Genomic DNA, 19,148 nt, shown 5'->3' on the forward strand with positions numbered 1-19,148 from the left:
ACAGGTATAGACCAAGATGAATTACTGCAAGCTGGTCTCAAGTCCACCCTGCACTTACTACAAAATGAGGTTGACTGCTACAAAAAACCTGCTCCCATAAGGTTTGCAGTGAAAGATGGTTTTATTTTGAAATGCTTCTTGGAACTGCTTTCACTCTGTGCTCAGGGACAAATTACCTAAACTGAGTAACAAAATTAGTCCTGACAACTCATAACTCTGCAACGTGAAACACAAAGGAAAATACGTTGAAATCAATTTCCTATTTTTCATTGTGCATACAATTACTTGCTGATTATAAATCAAACAGTCTTACACGTGGAAGCCAAACAAAATTCAGTGGAGGCCCCTGCTGTTTTCAAGGCTGATTTGAAGTTAATTGCAATGGGTACTTTTGCAGGAAATTTTGGTTGCAGAGATATTACTACTGTTTAATGCAGTACAAAAAGAGAAGAATCTAGTCTCCATCTCTGAACACTAATCTTCAAGAGAGATAAAACTGATGAAACCACTTTATTTCTAAAGTGACTTCACATATTCTGGAATCCTGAGACCCAATAGACATCGAATACTAAACTCTGAATTTAAAGACAGTTAATACCTTAGCCAATTCCCATTTCAGGAAAACAACCAACCAAACAAGCACACAAACCAAAAAACCCCCCAATGTAACAGTACCCAGAGAAACAAGGCATTAGGTTCTGAAATTGCGCACCGATGTAAACTGACCTATGTTTGTAAGAGACATGAGGAAAAACCACACCAAAGAGAGCCACAGATGCATCAATGACAGACACTCCTAAAGGAAGGGGACCAGGTACAGCTTCACCAGCAGGGATGCGCAAATAAATAGAAGAGGGATCATGTTCCAGAGCACCACTTCCAGACGCACTGTTCGGCTGAAGCTGCAAAATGCCACACAATATGAACACCTCTGAATATACCTTTGCACATAAAATTTGGAACTAGAGATAACCAAAACACATATTCAGTTAAAACAACAGAATAGCTTACAAACACCTGAATACAACTGCAGTATCCCCATGCACACACATTAGCATTTACAGGGTCAGCTGAATTCTGAAGGGTCAAAATCATTAACAAGCTAAATAAATATACAAACTATCACTTCTGGTATTAAGAGCTGAAAATTAAGAGAAAGGCAGATTAATTTTGGTACTAATAGTAGCGACTGAATGATTGAATATGAAGTGTATTTCAGAAAGAAGGTTATTCATTCACTCTGAGCAGAGTTACAATACAGCGTATTAAATTATCAGTTTGGGCTATAATGATGCCCTACACAGAAGGAATTAGTACTAAAATTATTAACTCTCCTATCATCAAGAAAATACTTCTTAACCATCATTCCTTCATGAAACACTCTTAAACAATCATCTATTTTCTCTGAAGAAAATTCTATATTCCTATCAATTATTTAATCGTGAAACAAAGTCTAGTAAGTCTGTATTCTTAGAAGGCCAGAAAACACTGCAAGGTTTGTTGACACCTCTATGTCATTGAAAAATAAAACATGACTAAGCACAAGAGAATCACAGAATGACAGGAAGTTAAGGGTTGGAATGGATCCTAAAGATCATCTAGTCCCAACGCTCCCCTGCCATGGGCAGGGACATCTTCCACTAGAACAGGTTGCTCAAGGCCTCATCCAACCTGGCTTCAAACACTGACAGGTTTGGGGCACCCAAAACCTCCCACAGCAATCATTCCAGTGTCTCACCACTCTCACAATGAAAAATTTCCTCCTAATATTTAGCCTACATTCCCCCATTCAACTTGTTCCTGTTACTCCTTGTCCTGTCACCCCAATTCCTGATGAAGACTCCCCCTCCAGCTTCCCTGTAGGCCTCCTTCAGATACTGGAGGGTTGCTCTGAGGTCTCTGTGCAACCTCCTCTGCTCCAGGATGAACAGCCCCAGCTCTCTGAGCCCATCTTCACAGGGGAGGTGCTCCAGTCCTCTTACCAACTCTGTGGCTCTCCTCTGGACTTGCTCCCAACAGTCCCATGTCCTTCTTGTGTTGGGGACACAAGAGCAGAGGGGCAGAACACCTCCTTTATCAAAAGTTTTTGATGCAGCCCAGGATTCCACTGGCTTTCTGGGCTGTGAGCACACACTGCCAGAGTCTAGTGACAGACTACAGACCTCCACTTACCAAGAGTGCCACTGTTTTACAGGTAGGAAGTGAGAAAAAAAGGGGCAGGAGGGAGTGAGAGAGCTCTGCGGATTGAAGACCGTACTGGAAATCTACTAAGCCCTCCACAACAAACAAAGGAAGTTTGTAAAGCTCTTTTTTGCTTTCACATGCTGATCTTGGCTCAGAAACAGCTTCCCACACCCTTGGTATCAGTCTTGGCTTTTGCATCCACTCCATCAAACTTTCTGAGAAACCCCTCCCATTAGTAGATGGCTGTTGCAGAAGAGGCATTTTCGGCCAACAACATTGTGTCAACACTTTCAAATGAAATATAAGACTTCTTACTACACCTATAAAACCAGTAAAATCTTGTTCTGCTATAACAGCACTTGCAATATTGATATTTTGACAGCAGTTTCATTATAAAACATGTTAAGAGGAACCTACATTTCTCCTAGTTTAAAAAGCCTATATGAGAACTTCTAGGCTAGGAAGATTGGCAGATGGGAAGAGATGTTGAGTTAGGATCCTTTTTTAAAAGAAACCAGGCTGGTTCACTAAGCACAACCCTATGAGTAGCATTATGCAATTTATATCTCAGCTGTAGGTGGTTCTAATCAAAACAGTACCCTGGAGATGGAAGCCCTTACATCTAACAAAGCTCTGAAATAAGACTAAAAACAAGGTATGAAGCTCCAGATTCAGAAGGCTTCCCCACACACTCATCACACAGACAGGGCAGATAATTCACTCTTCTTTTTTTTTTACCTGATCTTCAATTGACTTATGATCTGTTTCCTGCAGCCAAGAGCCAAGCAGAACACTATCATCATAATGACAAAGAGACCTTAGGAGTGATGTGGTTGTATTAGCAGAGTTGTCTGTCAAAGTAAATTCTGCTACCAGCTCTCGAAGAAGCGCATTAAATGATCCTAAAAAGACAGATATTAAAAACAATCATCGCTGCTTTTTAGCCAAAACATTTCAGCCAGTGATCAGAAGTTATAAATGTACCATTATTCAATTTTAGAGGTAGCTAACAGAGAAGTAAACCTGACAATACTAGAGTTGAGAGCAAGGCTTCAAATGGAACTGTAGGCTCAATTCCCAAATCATTGGTACTCAAATACCTAAATATTAGGTAAGGTTGGAAACCACAGGAGGTCATCTAGTCCCACCTTCTGCTCAAGCAGGGTCCGCTAGAGAACATTACTCAGAATTGTGTCCTGCTCTAAAGAACAGATTGGGCCATCCTTGCAGGATGACAATCCAGATGTAGAAAAAAAACCTGCTCATCCACATGATCATGTAAACATAATGAATTAGTAAAAAACCAGAGAAACCCAAAAGGTTAATCTGTCAGATCATGTGAGAGTGTTTGGTAATTTACTAACAGCAGATCTGTGTAATGGACCAAATCAGGTTTAGAAAAGAAAACAACCAAACCAACCAAACAAAAAACCCCAAATGTAACCAAAACCAAACCTTCACTGTCACATTTGTTTTTCAGTACACTAAGAAATAAAGTTCTCTATCTTTTAAGAAGCAATTACTTAAAGAAACATTATCTAATCTCAGACCATGACCTCCATACCTCTCAATCCTATAAAGGGGACCATAACTGCTATACTCCAAATATGAGTGCTTTGCCATATTCATATGCCATAATAATACTGTCAAGATGACATACAGAAGATGAGGAATATAGTACAAAATTCTTGGAGATTCCTACAATTGTATTTTGACTCTTACAGCTGCTTCAAAGATAAGCATCACAAGTACTAAGTAGAATTTTTACTTTAACAAAAACTGTTAAAAATGGATGTACCTTCATAGGTCTTCGGAGGCAATAAAGCCAATATATCATAAAGTCTTAAACGAACCATAGCTGCACTGGCTTTGAGATGAGCTCCATGGGCTTTAATTACTGATGGAATGCTACGGAATTAAAAATGAAAAGGAGAAACTAGAAATGTTGCAGTTACAGAAAAGAGTATTTTCACATTTCTTTTCACAGGATATAACTCTAGGCAAGGCAAGAAAACAGTGTTCAGAGAACTACTCTGAACAGAATTAATTAATGATACATTTTCAGAAGTTATTGTACAGAGAAAACTTTTATCAAAAACCCTGCAAATCCACAACATATGCTGCCATAGATCAGTGACATACACTTCCTCAGAAGTCCTATTTTAATTACAGGTGGGACAGGGGAAAGGGGCAGACACCAAACCACAAAACCCAACTCCAAATTAGTTCTAGTATTTCAAGACCAGGAAAAGAAAAAAGGTGAATAAAGAGCAAAAACTGCCTACTTACTGCGACATCATTGTCATGGCACATTCTATGGGTGTCATCAGTTTCCTGATCACATCCTCAGTAAGGAGCTCAGGGCAGTGAGCAACAAAGCTTCTCATAGCTAATAACAGAAGAGTTTAAATTAAACTTTCACTGAAACAAACAAATGTAAGACATACACAAAATACAATTTAGGTAAATATCAAAAGAGCATCAATTAATAATATTTATTTAGAGACTGTGTGAACTGTTCATAAAATTGTATGTCAAAACCAGGACATAGCAATGAAAATCTGACACATTTTACTCATTTTCAGAGAAAGAGGGGAAGCTACAGGAGTTCTCCCTACAATACTTGGGATCACGTTTTAGTTTACTGTGCAGGTATGATCTTAAAACTCTGAATTTCTTACCACACAGAGCTCCAGCACGGCCTTCCAGTGTTACTTGCCAGGTGAAAGAATCTCCTCTTGCCTTCTCTGCTTCCAGCTCCTTCAGAGAACGTGGAAACACATTTCGCCAGAGCAGCAGCATCTTAGGCAGATGATACCGGACAACAGAAGGACCTATGCAAAAAAATAAAGTGACAGCATAATAAAACTGTGTATTTAAGTGTGAAAAATCTGCTGTGAAGGCTTTTGCTCTTCAAGCTATTTTTGTCTTATTTCACTTCTCTTCCTTTTTGCCCTACTTGGAACAATGAAAACCAAATGAAATTCTTTCTCATTCCTAGGTTGAAAGTGTGGCATGTAAGTACTATACATCACATCTGCTTGTGGGTATCTCTCCTAAAATAGGAAATAGACTACCCTACCTACTGCCATGTCATACAGGACCATGGTCAACTGTCTTTTTACCATCTCTTTATTCCGACTTCTAATCTTTTTATATTAATTTTGAAGGTAGGTTTTTTAGCCTGTCCTTAAAAGAAATAGAAAAATAATTCATAGTTATTGATTATATAAACTAGTTTAACAGTTAAGGTTTTCTTTCAACTTCTGCAAAATATCCAGTGCAAGTACATTAAAAGTACATTGGAGGACAACCACAATAGGAATACACTGCCAGAAAAACATGATGATAAACTGGTAAAAGAAACAATTTAGAGAAATGAAACACAAATGGCATTTGATGAGAGATCAAAATACTGCAAAATGCATCACAACTTTATCATATTTTCCAGTACAAAAGAAACTCAAAAGAACACCACTGCTGCAAAATTCAAGAGTACACTTACAACCTCTCAAAATGCGGCTTGTGATACTTCTGTAATGGCAGATACAAACACGACACATACATGGCTTTTTTAAAAGAAAACTTTTGAAGGGCTTTCAAACTGACAACAGTTCTACTCAGTGCTCTTGCCTATCTAGAGACACACATGCAACTTGCTGGAATGCTCACTAGGTTTCATTTACTGTGCAGTTTCTTCTGCACCACAGTATTAAGGAAGGAAGAGTACAGGCACTTTTGCCCTTTCAGAGAATGACTAAAGGCTGGGTTTCTAAAAACAGAACTGAATTTTTTTTTCAGGTGTGACACCTTGTACCATATTTTAGCTTATACAAGCACTAATATCTCACTTCTCCCCAGTACAGTGTTGCTGAAGTAAGTGCACGAACACTCTGCTTCCCCTGTATAAACATTCTTGTGCTGGATAACGAGCCCATTATGTGTAAAGACCATTTGCCAGAGTGGATAATCAAAAGTGTCGGACAAGCTTTAAAATAAAAAGGAAAAGAAAACCACATTTACAAACCTAAAGTCATAAGTGCTCCAAGTAAAAGCCATCCAGCTTGAGTCCGCTGCAAGGAGAGCCGGCTGTTCTGTGCAGCGGTTCGTAACAGATCCTCAGCAATACTCACCACCATCTGCACCAACAGCAAAACACAGGAGGGGTCAACAACATAAATGAAGCCACTGCAAGCTACTTCTACTTGTTCACTTTTACAGACTAAAGATGTTCTCAAATCATTTGAATTGACCTTCCATAAAGAATGAATGCAGATTATATTTCATGCTGATGATTAGTGTTTTTCATATGATAAAGCAGCCAGTAATATTCTCTCCAGCAATTATTTCAGCAATTTTTCAATATTTCAATTTCTCTTCAGCAAATTTGAAAGAGAGGAAAAGAGCTGTTAAATATTGTAGCTGAGATTCTAAAAGCACGTGCTCTGGCCGCTACTCTCGCACGAGGCACAAACTCAATTCCAACAACGCTTTAACTCCTTAGCTTGCCACCCATTTTGCACAGCTATTACTCGTAGATAAAAAGGGATCTTTTAGTACACTCACAGATGAAACACTCACTAGCTCACCTTTCCTTTGGCGTGAGGAATGCCTAGAGGACACTGATGCACACCACCTAACAAAGCAGCCATTGCAAAACTGTAGCCGCTCACAGCTTCAGGGGAGGTCTTCAGATTGTTGAGTCTCTCTGCACATCTGTCCAGGAATGGAGTCACCTGAAAGGGCAACGCCACGGCTACACAGCGCAAGCACCAGGCAGCAGCCAGTCGAGCAGCCATGCTGGGATGAAGAAGAACTGAAGTTACTGTCTCCAACAGACCTACAGAAAGGAGAGTTTGCAGTCTTTACCTTATGATGCACTTTTTAATAAACACGTGTTTTTTTAATATACGTAGGCAACTAAACTGAATTAATACTAGACAGCCAATGTGAAAGTTAAGAAAGGCAGAATTAAAGTACTTGATTTTGCTGACTTTGCCTTTTCCTTTTCAGGAAGAATGGTAGTTGTTGCAAGCACTGTGCTGCTCCCCATAAGGCTCTGTCAGCAAAGGAGGGGCTGTCAGAGCCACACACTGACTCCTACTACTGACAACACTGAAAAGAGGCAGCAGTGCTATGTAAGAGAACAGGCACTGGATGAGACAATTCCCATAACACTTTACAGATTGCCAGTACCAGAGCAACAGTAACACTGATCTTCAGGTTTGCTTCCCATTGTAGCCAAGCACATGCTGTAGACCTCACTGATTGCTGTATTCTGCTTTTGACACGGTGATGTTCCCCCTGCAGCAAGTCTACATCCTTCTACACTCTCCAAACTTCTGTGCCTATCTAATCCCATTTTCTAACTGCACCCTTCAGTCCAATTTGTCTCCACAACACTACTTTCTTTAGTCCAAATCTTGGCAAACTTCTACTTCAAATCCCCCACTGCTGCTAGTTTTCTCTGGAGCTAGTGAACAAATTCTACCTGCTGAGTTCACAGCAGCTGACAGAAATAATACTGAGATACAGTCCCCTCTGCTCTTATGGGACACAGCTGCCAGAAGGAATAAATGTGAGCAGTCTTCCCTACTCCAAAGCTGGCATAAAATCAGTATGGGAAGAATGTCATATGCAACAAGACAACAATCTATTATATGATGAAATGTCTAGAGAAGCTCATACTTCCAGTGGAAAACACACAGGCATCCACAAACTCAAAAAACATAAATCTGTAACACTACAAAATAAATGTGGATTCAGATATTGAAACAAACAAGAAGAAAATCCCACACAAACCCTGGCCAACTTCAGCCAAACAACCACCTCTTTTAAAGGGTTGGCCTACCAACAGCTTCATCTCAACAAATTACTTTTGCCTCCCCACAGAAATTTGGTATTCAAATGCAATCTTTTTCCAGGAGCAAATATTTCAGGCCTTACATAGCAAAACAATGTATTTAAACCATTATTGTAAAAAATACAAAAAATTACCACTTCACTCACCCTTAGAAAGAGCTTCAGACACGCTTCAAAACAGCTGTTTAGTACTTGGTCAAACTTGAACTAAAGTTAGGGTACTACACACAATGAGCTGGACAAATGTAGCTATCTGGAGTACTACAGGTAGCACCAATTTCATAGATACATTTCTTTCCTATTCACTTATTATTTAACTAGATTTAATGAAATTTCATATTAATTGCTCAAATGCCTCACTTAATCTGCTTCCATTTATTTGCATACCAATAGAGGGTTCTTGAATAAGAGGAGATGCAGTGGCATTCAGACTCTGAACCAAACTACCCAGCTCCTGGAGGGCACACACCATCACGTGCTGGCTTGCAGCTACATCAGCAGCTCCTGATTTATTTTCACTGTTAGCATCATTCACTACTGCTTCTGCAGAAAAGAAAACAAGAGTGTCTTGCTTAACTTTTGAATCCCACCCGAGCACCCACAGGACAGAAAGTGACAGTTTCATTTTGACATCAACCCTACTTTAAAACAAAACCACAAGTCTGGTCATAGTGAGAACTAACAAAATGAACATACTCTGCAGAGAAAGAGTTTTATAGCTATTGGCTAAACACAGCTGTCCAAAGACCATAGAAAGCAGATGCCCAGGGACAGCAGAGTACTAAGAGGTAGGATAAACAGTGTAACACAGTAAAGGCACTTATACAAAACACACATGCTGGACACGTGTATCTATACACTGTAACAAAATATACAGTCTTGACATATCTTGGTTCTGCACACAAACTTGCATGCATATATGTTCAGTGAAACTAAAGAGGAGACCTTTAGTAAATAATTAATCACAATTTCTAATCATCTCAGTGCTCCCCAACTGAGTTCCTTAATCACACAGTATGTTCTCCTACAAAATATCCCAGAAGCAGCAACTATCTCTTCAAAAAGGGACTTCAGTACCAGCTTAATGTTTGTGCATCTACTACAGAAGAAATTTAGAGAATGGTCTGCTGTATATGAAGGGAAGGTAGTTATTACCAAATAAAAACCTTCCCATTTTTCATCATATTCATGAGAAATCCTCAAAAAAATGAAAGTTTTTCAAACTATCCAAATACAAATATCCAAATTAATTTCCCACAACTTTGACAAGGTGGCACGAAGAGTATTTTCTGCAACTCTTTCCTCTCAGAAACAACATTTTCAATAGACTTGTTTTCCTGGAAGTAGTACTTATGGTAATGAGAAACCTTTTCAAGTTCCATTCCTAACCCATCAAAAAATAGTTACAAGAACCTGCAAAAGTTTCTAAATCAGTTTCATTTCCATATGTTAAACATTATTTTAAACTCAAATTAGATGGCAGCAGAAAAAGAAAGTTATGTTGGGTAAATAAAGAGATGTGTATTTCCAATTTACTCTTTTACATCTCCATCTTGAGCTAATTCCTTTCATAAGAAACAGATGCCAAGAGAGTTTTGTTAGCCCTCTTAGTGATTCCACATTCTGCAGTTTTGCAAAGAGATCATATTCTTCAGATTACATCACTTTTGTCATAAAATCCAACAGGATATTAGTATGGATATTAGCACGGGAGACACGAGGACCTACAAGATCTTGACCTACAGGATCTTTACTAACATTGTTAGTAAAGAACTCTGCATGATTTTCAATGCAACCTATCCCAAGACAGATGGCAAGTGCATAGATTTCTCCTCCACTTCCATTCCAGGCTTTTGGCAATGCATTTGCTATCAGAGATAACAAGCCAGTGCCACACAACCACTTCTGAAGAAGAACTGAACCGCTGAAACAGAAAGCAGATGAACTATCATTTCCCACAAGAACAGAATTACTCCTCACAGTAGAAGAAAGCTGAAAAATGGCTGCCTCAGTAAAATGACAGTAACTTTCAACTGGTCTTGAATGAAGAAAAATGGTTCTCACCCACTGCCTTCATTTGTTTACCAATGGCCTGACATATTTCTTTGGCAGCTGCAATCTGTGCTTTCTCCCCCAGCAAGCTGCCCACAGTTGCTCTCAGGATAAAGGACACGCATCTTCGAGAGTAAACAGCCTCCACGTGGGTCTGGGTTGCGCGAGGGTGGGAGACCAGATCAAGCACATGGGACAGAAAGGTGGCAAAGTTGCGCTCCAGCCACTGCCCTCCCAATGTTGTAACGAAGACAACGTAGGCCTGCAAATCCAGAAATCACACAGCATTTAACCCGATTAACACAGAAACAAAAGACAATGTGCAGCTACAGCCAGACTCCAGCATGGTGCACAACAGCAACACCAGCTGGCAATAAGCAACTCCAACCTAATGAGGTTACTCAGACATGAACCAATTCAGTATCCACATCTTTGCTGGGGAAATTCAACTTTCTCAGCACCAAGAGTAGCCCCTATATGGTGATGTATAAAATACCCTTGGGATGACAGCAAAAACTCAGTTCATTGCTTTAAATGTGCCTCTTTCTAAAAAGGTTAAGAATACCATGTAAATAAAAGTAGCAAGATTAGTGTGATCCAGCTCAATGAAAACCTGGCATATTCACCAAGTTCACCTGAAAAAGGCTGAGAAAAAATAAAGGGTTTCACAAAATAACCTATGATCAAAGAATCTGGATTCTGGGAAGATACTGTAGCATATTGAAATATGAGAATATTGAGTAAGACTGTCTGAATTTTAAGAGATGCTGCCACCACCTTTTTCTCTCAGATAAGAGGAGCTTCCATATTCATCAGATTTCACCAACTCATGAGAGATATATGCAAAGAAGAAATGTAGTTTAACTAATTTCTTATCTGCAGCTGAGAAGGGAGCCACAAAAGAGTAACAGAGCACCCTCTCTAAAAAGAAACTAAATTTTAAAAAGTAACTGAAGTCTTTAACATACCAAGTTTAACATACAAGTCTTTAACATACCTTTAACATACCAAGTTTTCAAATATTTTTGCAAGATAACACTGACCAAATAAGTCTTCCTTAGCTCGTATTTTAATCTATTGTTACTACATATCAATAATAAAAGGAAGTAGATAGGTGAATAATACCTCATGCACATCTCACAAAACAGAAGAGTCAAATTAGACCTGTAAGTTAACTCATACAGAAAAACAGATCAGAAATGTGTATTTTTTCTACTAAAAGGGTTACAATTATGTATAAATTTTACTTAATTAAAAAAATTACAAACCTGGGTAACACCAACTCGCACTTCCCTATTGACAGATCCTCCTACTTTTAACATCTCTCCACCACTCTTCAGGAAACCGGATCCCCCACGCAGAAATCCTGTGGCCATGAGCTCCAAGACCTCCTCAAGCGTGGCTCTCTTCACATTTTGCCGCATCACTTTTTAAAAAGAAAAGTAACAATTTGTTCCCAAAGTTCCGACCAACACAAGCAATGATCTTGAAACCAGACTAATGAATTCAAAACTGTCTTGCAGAAACAAATCTACCCAATATTTCAGATAAAAATTTGCTTGCATGCTTAAAAAATAAGCCACTTCTCCCAAGTGATTTTTAATAGTTTGCCCTGCCTTTTCTTTGTATGACTGCAACAGAGATTCTGCACTCTTTTTACCTTATTGTTTGTAAAAACAAACAATCCACCCACAAGCTGCCATCTACTGCAGCAACAATGTGTCATGCAGCACTGTCACGTAACATGGTGAACATAACTGAAGGGGCAACGATGTCTGCCAATGCAGACATGGAATCCAGGAGGGCTCCTACCTGTTGCTTGTTTTGGTATCAGTGCTGTAGCCATGACTGTCCCCAAAAGCTTTGACACTGCAACTCGCACACCATAGTTTGAGTTTTCCAGAGCTTTAAAGCACAGCGTTGCAACATTCTCTAGTTCAGCTGTCCACATAAACACTGCTTCATTCTGTAATTCCAGCAGACACTGTAGGAAAAACAGACTTGCTAAGCACCAGGAGACCATTCTTACATTTTATCTAAGTATCAGACTGCAATTGTCAGGTTTAGTCAGCAAATATTTTAATATGAAAATTTCAAGAATTAATTTACACACACTCTCCCATATGCCAACTATCTTAGCTAAGTAATCAGAAGAGCCATGAAAGGCTAATACATAAATTAAAAAAAATTAAAAAGAAATTAAGAGAAAGCTCAACACAAGAACCATGGTACCAAAAACCTCTCCCACTGAGGCCCGCAGATAACATATTCTCTCTCGCATTTTTTTATCAAGAGGGGAATACAGTACTACAGTACCTGCGAAACAAGTTCAACGTCTGAGCCGGCACTGTAAACCAGTGAAGACTTAGCTTGTCCAACCAATTACCAAATTTCCCTTCCTAAACAACGGGTCCCAGTTGACCTGCAGGCACTGCCCAGCCCCAGCACAAGAATTCCTGCGACTGCTGAGGACACGCACCTTCGCCACGGCACAGCGCACAGCCATCGATCTGTCCGTCAGCAGAGAGCGGGCGTTCTTATAGATATCACGGTGACAGGACGCTGCTGCTCCTCCAAGCCCATTGAGGACCTTCTGCAAACTCATCAGAATTTCACTGCGGCCCTGAGACTGCACACACGCAAAACCAGTGATGCAAAAACGTGGACACGGCAGTTACATGGAGAACCGGGTGTATACTTTTGCATTCTCCTGCTTCTATGCAGGAATGTTTTTGCAAACATTGAAACCAAAGGCACGTATAACTGATACGCAGCTGATTTTAAATAGAAGTAAAGACCATACACGGATTTTCTAACAGTCCCTCAGTTATCACATAAATTGAGCCCAGGCAACCCAACAAACTGGCTCTAGGTAAAATGCTTCTGGCACCGCCCCACTCTTTATCAACTGCAGACTTGGGGGAAAAAAGAAAAAGCAGCTGGTAAGAGAGAATGGGAAGCCCGAGTAAGTTAGCAGCTTCATGCTACAGCTGCACACAGGCAGGTACTTAAAATACAAGGGCACACACCACACAAAAACAAATAATCACACAGGTGCAAGAACACAGCTGAAGAAAACAGCTGCCACCACAAGAGCCAAATAGTCAGTATTCCAACTTGTCCCAACAGAGCTATTAGCAGAAAATCAGACCCACTGACAGCCCAGGATACATTATCTCAATATTATGACACACTCTCCCTTTTCAGGGCACAATGTATTCTGCTCACATGCAGAGTAACAACTTTCCCTACAAAACGTCCCTAAGTATTCATTAATAATTTTTAACAACCAAATGTTTATTCAGAGTACATGGGCAAAAATCCTAACACAGTAGTTAAAAATGACAGTCGTTTTTGAATTTTAATTACTGATACCATTATGAAGTAACTAGTACAATATTCATATGATGAAGTCTAAACTCTCTGCAGTAGATTTGAAACTAGCTGGGTAAGCGATCTGCATCCTTCAACATAGAAGAAAAACAATCTAGACAATTTGGCAAACACCTCTGGAGGAAGTAGGTTTCAGTTTAAAATGGAATTAAGAACACATAAATAAGCTAAAACTTACCTCTGCACTTTTCAGAGATTTTAACAGATTATTCACAGTTTCTGGAAAAGAACTACCCAGCATTCTGCCCATTTTTTCATAAAATGCTCCAACACATGCCACAGCAGCCCTATGAGTAAACAGAGAAAAAGAGGACACATATCAACATATCATCCAAATGAAAGCAAACAGTTAAATAGAAATTATGTTCTAATCAACAGTGATGAATAAAAATCTATTTGCTATCCACTTATTTGCTATCTACGTATACTGGCTGTTTAACACGGTCCATTTAAATAATTTTTTTGTTTACCAAAAAGAAGCAACAGAAAAGTTACCAGCTTTTAAGAATACAAATGCATTTGGAAAGGTGTTACTATAGGATCTACACACAGAGTGAAAAAATCTGGAGAAAACAAGATAGGCCAGAATCTCAGCACGATCAGGGTTTTGTGTTTCAATAAACTGTCTTTTCCAAGCACCTGCAATAAGGCCCCTAGCCTGTAATACATCCTGACATATTTTTGTAGATACTGAATTACAGGTTTTTTCAAGACTAAGAACTTAAAATGCAGAAATTATTGCATAACACAAGAAAATTTACAGGCACTGTAAAATCTCTGGATGCATAAACAGTCATTTACATGTTTTCCTTGCTCTGTCATTTGAGATTAGGAATATTTAGTTATCAACACTTTGCAGTTACATATACAAACTGTTCCAGGACAGTCACAGAAGCAGCTCCTCAAAACATGTAGTCTTTCATCACAAAGGAATGAGGCTTTTTTTAAAATCTGTATTTGCTGGCTAAATAGTTTTTCAGCAATGTTACATCGCAAACTCATTACAGCCTCCCCCTTAATGGGCATGTGTCCATCAAAAAACCTTCTGGACTATGACTTGGTAGCATAAATTTCAGAGCATACTGTAGCAGAAAACACTTACACAAGTTCCTCACACAGCTCCAAGAGCTAGAAATAAGAGGACAGTATGTGCCCAAACAGTGACTATTTCAGATTTTATTGTCAAATCCTATTGTTGTCATAAGCTCTGAAGGCAAGACTAAATTTGAGTTCCCTAGACACTGTGAATACATGAAGCAGTACATGGGCAAGTACCAAAAACAGTTTCAGTAGGAGTTGTTTGTGGCATTAACCAAATTCCTACCGATGGGTCTGCTCCTGTGACTAAAGACAAACTGGATCACACATCCATGCACACACATATCCACATATAGAGACTCTGCTTGAGAGACCTGCGCAGCTTAGCATGGGAGGGGAATAGAAAAGACAACACTTCATGGGGAAAAAAAACTTGAATATTTGGTTACAATTCTCTAGGCACAGACAACACTCTGGTTTGACAATCTGCAGGTTCCACCTTTAACGGGGTACCTGAGCAAAATCAGCAGTAATTCCAGTGGTGGAATGCCTTCATTAACTGCTATCCTCTCCATGCCATAAGCAGGTGAAGAGTCATAACACAGTACCTTGCCTAGAGAAAATCACTTTCACATAGACATGTATGTTGTCACCTTTGAGTCCTGCCCTGCCCAATTGCAATCCAGTGCTTTTCTCTGCTATCTATAGCGAGCATACGTAACCCCAAACAAGCACACAAAACAAGAGTAAACATAACATGCACATATATAGGCAGATTCTTCTGTAATATACAGGACCACTTGGCTTAAAAATCCTTCCCCTTTCCCCAAAACATACAGTTTTGTGGGCAGGTATGCTGCCGTATCATCTTTGCTCTTGATGATGTCGTTACACTTGTCAAGTGTCTGAAAAACAGTAAATGTGTCTCCGATGCTGTAGAGAGCAGCAAGATTTTTTGCAAGCAGCTTCCGTGTGGGTGGCCCAGGGGAACTGCTGATGAGTCCTGTTAGCTGTTCTACAAGTTTCTTCTGTTTTTCCTTGACATCTGTCTGTTAACAGACCAAAAATAAATAAGAAAAGTCGTTTAATCCTCTGTGTTGCTTTTAACACCCAGAAAAATCTACAAGAAATGGAAATAAACCTTGTACCACTCCCAACTGTACGTAAGTCAGCAAATTGCTTGACTCAGAGAGATATGAGATACATTCAACAGCAGAGACAGACGCTAAATGCTCAAAATTAGCTGCTGTCCTATTTAATTTTTACTTTTCAAAAATACTTACTAGCTGCCTACTGACTGCCTATAATTAAACACTTAAAATCTACAAATTATCACAGAGACTCTTCAGGCTGACTCTAAAACCATACAGATACCATTTGGCAATTATCTGTCAACTTTCTCTGCCATGAAATTAATACAAATGCTTTTTAAAAGAAAGTTTCTTTAGAAAGAAGGGGGGGAAAAAACCCATTAAATTACCTTGTTGGCAGCAACCAGTACTTTATCCAAAAATCTCAACCATTCAAAGATAAAAACTGGTCTCTTTGCTTCCGTGATTTGAGCTAATGCTTCCTCGTTCAGTAACAAACTATGAGCCAGCTCCATAATGGATTCAATTCCAATTTTATTGTAAATTTGTGTAGAAATTCTAAAATAAAAATGTAAATATTAGTATAAAGTACAGTACATCAGTACAAAGCTTTGAAAATCAAATGAAAATATTCAGCTCGCTTAGACTTAGCTAAACAGTCCCACATAAAAGCCACTACATATTTACAAATGGAGTCCATTCATTAGTATTTCAGGGACCAGAGCTGTTAATTGTTAAAAGAGCACCTACAAGCAGTTTCAGGGTACAAACTCTCAGTCGAGAGAAATATACCAAAGTCCCTGTTTAAAGAAGGTAAAGGAATCATCTCATTGTCTCCACCAACATGAAAAAGGATTGTTTCAAGTCAAGACCCTTGAGCACACTCCCAAATCTGGGGCATGAACCTGGCCCCCTTCCCAACACCCTTCAACAGAGCAGCTGAGAAGATGAGCCTACCACAAGTAGGGATTTCCAACCAACGCAAGTTTGGGAGAAGCAGGAACAGATTTAGTATTGCTGACCTAAGATTTCCCTGATCCCACCAGCCTTGCTTTAAGTGCAGGACAGGTAAGGTCCCTGAAATCCAGCAAGCCTTAGGGGTGACAGCCTAGAACACAAGACAGCAGCCAAACTACTGCAGGTCTCCCCAGCAGGCAAAATCCTGCAGATGGAACACTGGTGATCCTGCTCAATCAATGGGGGCTGGCATCAAAGCACTACCAAAAGCCCACTATCAGGGTAAGCAAACACTCTGCCAACTTCATCTTAGCAAATCACCTGCAAAAAAAAACCACGTAACTATTCAATATGGAGCCGACAGAAGACAAAACCCCACAAAATTTACCTAAAATCACAACATTATATCAATCACCTCCAGCAAAAAGAAACCCAAAAATCAAAAAAGCAACCCAACCTCAAAACCTGAATTCAGTGATGCTGAAACTAGGATCTCAGGCAAAACAGAGAAAGCAACACAACTACAGAGCATTATGTAAGACATCAGCTTTCAACAGACATCATCTTTTGACAGCTGCACTTGCGCTCTCAAGAGTTCATAGCTGCTTCCTCATTCATTGTCAAACCCAACAAATTCTTAAAGTCAAACCAAGTGACTGAAAGTGACTTTTTTTTTTTTAAACAGTCCCAAAATGAGACATTAGTAGGCTGACATATTAATACTGTATTATAGTTCTAAACCCACCTTAAAGATTTGGTCCTGAAGAAACTAAAGCATCACAGTGTCTTTAATGTTAAGGTTATTTCTTGCACTTCAGCACTTTGCATATTTTTCACTGGATAGAGTTGCAGCAAAGGTGGAAGAGCCACACATGGAGCACATACAACCCTCCCTAACTCCTCCCAAATGACATTTTCTGTCAGATTTGGTTTTTGTTTTGGTTTGGTTTTTTTTTTTTTCCTTTACATTTATTAAGAACTGAGAAGGCACTGCCTGTCAGTAACTCAGACACATCACCCCAAAACAGCTTTACATGAGAGCAGAGAGACGCAACGAATGATGGCACTGTGATTCTTTGGATATCATCCCAGAGAACTGCACTGTTTGTCACACCCACACAGCACATAAATACCATAAGTTCTGCTGGACAGCACAGCTCATTATTCCTCTTCCTCCCCACACAAAAGGTTTCATTTGCCCCTGGCCATAAGAGCCACGGACACCTTATGCACCTTCCCCACGCTCCCGTACGGCTTCATCTAAAATGTAGGAAACACAGGCTCTAAGCAACAAAACCCATACTTCCATTCAGCTGTGCTGGCAAAGCACAAGGCATCAGACACAAGAACAATTACAAAAATATTCAGCTAACTGAACAGCCAGTCTAACACAGAGCTACTTACAAAGACAATCCAAAGCTCACTGACACTGGCCAAAGGTTTGCTCCAAAAAAGTGAAAAGCCCAGTGAGTTCTACCGATGCCTGTAAGGATCCTGCTGTGACTGCTACAAGAAATAAATACACTGTGATCTCCCACAAGATGCAGAGCCAAAGCCGATCTAATTCAACCAGCAGCCAGGGAGGTATGTTGGAGCATTACACAGACACGAAAACGTTCAGATATACTAAAATTCCTTTCTACTTCTCAGCTGTTTTCCAATGCCTAAACCAACTCAGTTTCTATCTTCATCAGGCGCGCACTCCAGCGGAGTGAGAAAGCCGAGAAACACGCCAGTTTAGGCCAAGTCCCACACTCCCAAAGGACTCCATCAAGTGAAGTGGTTTCCGCGCCTGGGTCCCCTTACCTGTATCGGCTACTTTAATAAGCTGTAGCAGCTCTCAGAGCATCATGCCCGGTTCTGAAAACCCCTCAGGAGGTAGTGCTGCGGTGCAGCGCCGGCCGTCAGGGAACGATGCTCAGGCAACGACGCCGAGCAGGCGATGCTGAGGGACCGATGCCCGCTGCCTCCCGAGCGCGCAGCCCCGCACGCACAGGCGCACACCGGCCCCAGCGCCGAGGGGAAGCGCGGAGCCTGTCCCCGCTCCGCCGCAGCCCCCGGGCCGGGCCGGGCCGGGCCGGGCCGCTCACGGTCACTTACGCTCCTCGCTGCGGCGGCCGCGTCCCGCCGGCTGCGACCTGCACCAGGCGCGACGCCGCGGCCCCGGGGGCCGGTCACGGACAGGCGTGGGCGCGCTGCGCCGCGCTCGTCCCCGGCCTCGGCACCATCACCGGCGGGCTCGGCCGCTTCAGCCCCCGCCGTGCCCGGGTCCGGCGGGCGTGGAGGAGCGTTGAGGGGGGACACGAGCGGCTTTGCCCCGAGCCCGGCCCCGACGCAGCCCGGCAGCGCGGAGGCACCGCGGCCGCGCAGCAGGAAGCGGGAGAGGCGCAGGCGCCGGAGGGCGGGGGCGGCCCCGCGCAGGCGCCGCGGTGCGGCAGGGCCGGCTCGGGCTCCGTGGGTGCGCGGGTCCCGGGCTGCTCCCGCCGCTGTCCCTGCTCCTGGCGCTTGGCTGTGGCTCGCCGGGGCTCCCGGGCGTGGAGCCGCGTCGCGGCCGCCCGTGGTCGGCGGTAG

General features: G+C 41.2%; 1 protein-coding gene across 2 annotated transcripts in view; it reads right to left on the minus strand.

Moving 5' to 3' along the window:
* The window catches only part of HEATR5B (HEAT repeat containing 5B), a 55,810-nt gene extending 37,118 nt beyond the window's left edge, over positions 1 to 18,692 (minus strand). Inside the window, exons 1-16 of one of the 2 annotated variants that reach the window (XM_040058258.2) lie at positions 18,678 to 18,692; positions 16,010 to 16,178; positions 15,367 to 15,578; positions 13,670 to 13,778; positions 12,578 to 12,727; positions 11,911 to 12,082; positions 11,367 to 11,524; positions 10,111 to 10,360; positions 8,434 to 8,589; positions 6,774 to 7,024; positions 6,212 to 6,323; positions 4,866 to 5,018; positions 4,474 to 4,573; positions 3,983 to 4,092; positions 2,923 to 3,086; positions 727 to 902 (exon numbers count right to left, since the gene is read on the minus strand). In XM_040058258.2, the coding sequence (XP_039914192.1) occupies positions 727 to 902; positions 2,923 to 3,086; positions 3,983 to 4,092; positions 4,474 to 4,573; positions 4,866 to 5,018; positions 6,212 to 6,323; positions 6,774 to 7,024; positions 8,434 to 8,589; positions 10,111 to 10,360; positions 11,367 to 11,524; positions 11,911 to 12,082; positions 12,578 to 12,727; positions 13,670 to 13,778; positions 15,367 to 15,578; positions 16,010 to 16,135 (2,399 nt within the window). In that variant the 5' untranslated portion in view covers positions 16,136 to 16,178; positions 18,678 to 18,692. Of the gene's footprint in view, positions 1 to 726; positions 903 to 2,922; positions 3,087 to 3,982; positions 4,093 to 4,473; positions 4,574 to 4,865; positions 5,019 to 6,211; positions 6,324 to 6,773; positions 7,025 to 8,433; positions 8,590 to 10,110; positions 10,361 to 11,366; positions 11,525 to 11,910; positions 12,083 to 12,577; positions 12,728 to 13,669; positions 13,779 to 15,366; positions 15,579 to 16,009; positions 16,179 to 18,383; positions 18,550 to 18,677 lie in introns of those variants that run through there. The other variant, XM_040058257.2, reaches the window with a different exon arrangement.
* Between the last annotated feature and the right edge of the window lie 456 nt (positions 18,693 to 19,148).

This window comes from Hirundo rustica, chromosome 3, assembly GCF_015227805.2.
Source record: "Hirundo rustica isolate bHirRus1 chromosome 3, bHirRus1.pri.v3, whole genome shotgun sequence".
In the NCBI taxonomy this organism is placed as follows: domain Eukaryota; kingdom Metazoa; phylum Chordata; class Aves; order Passeriformes; family Hirundinidae; genus Hirundo; species Hirundo rustica.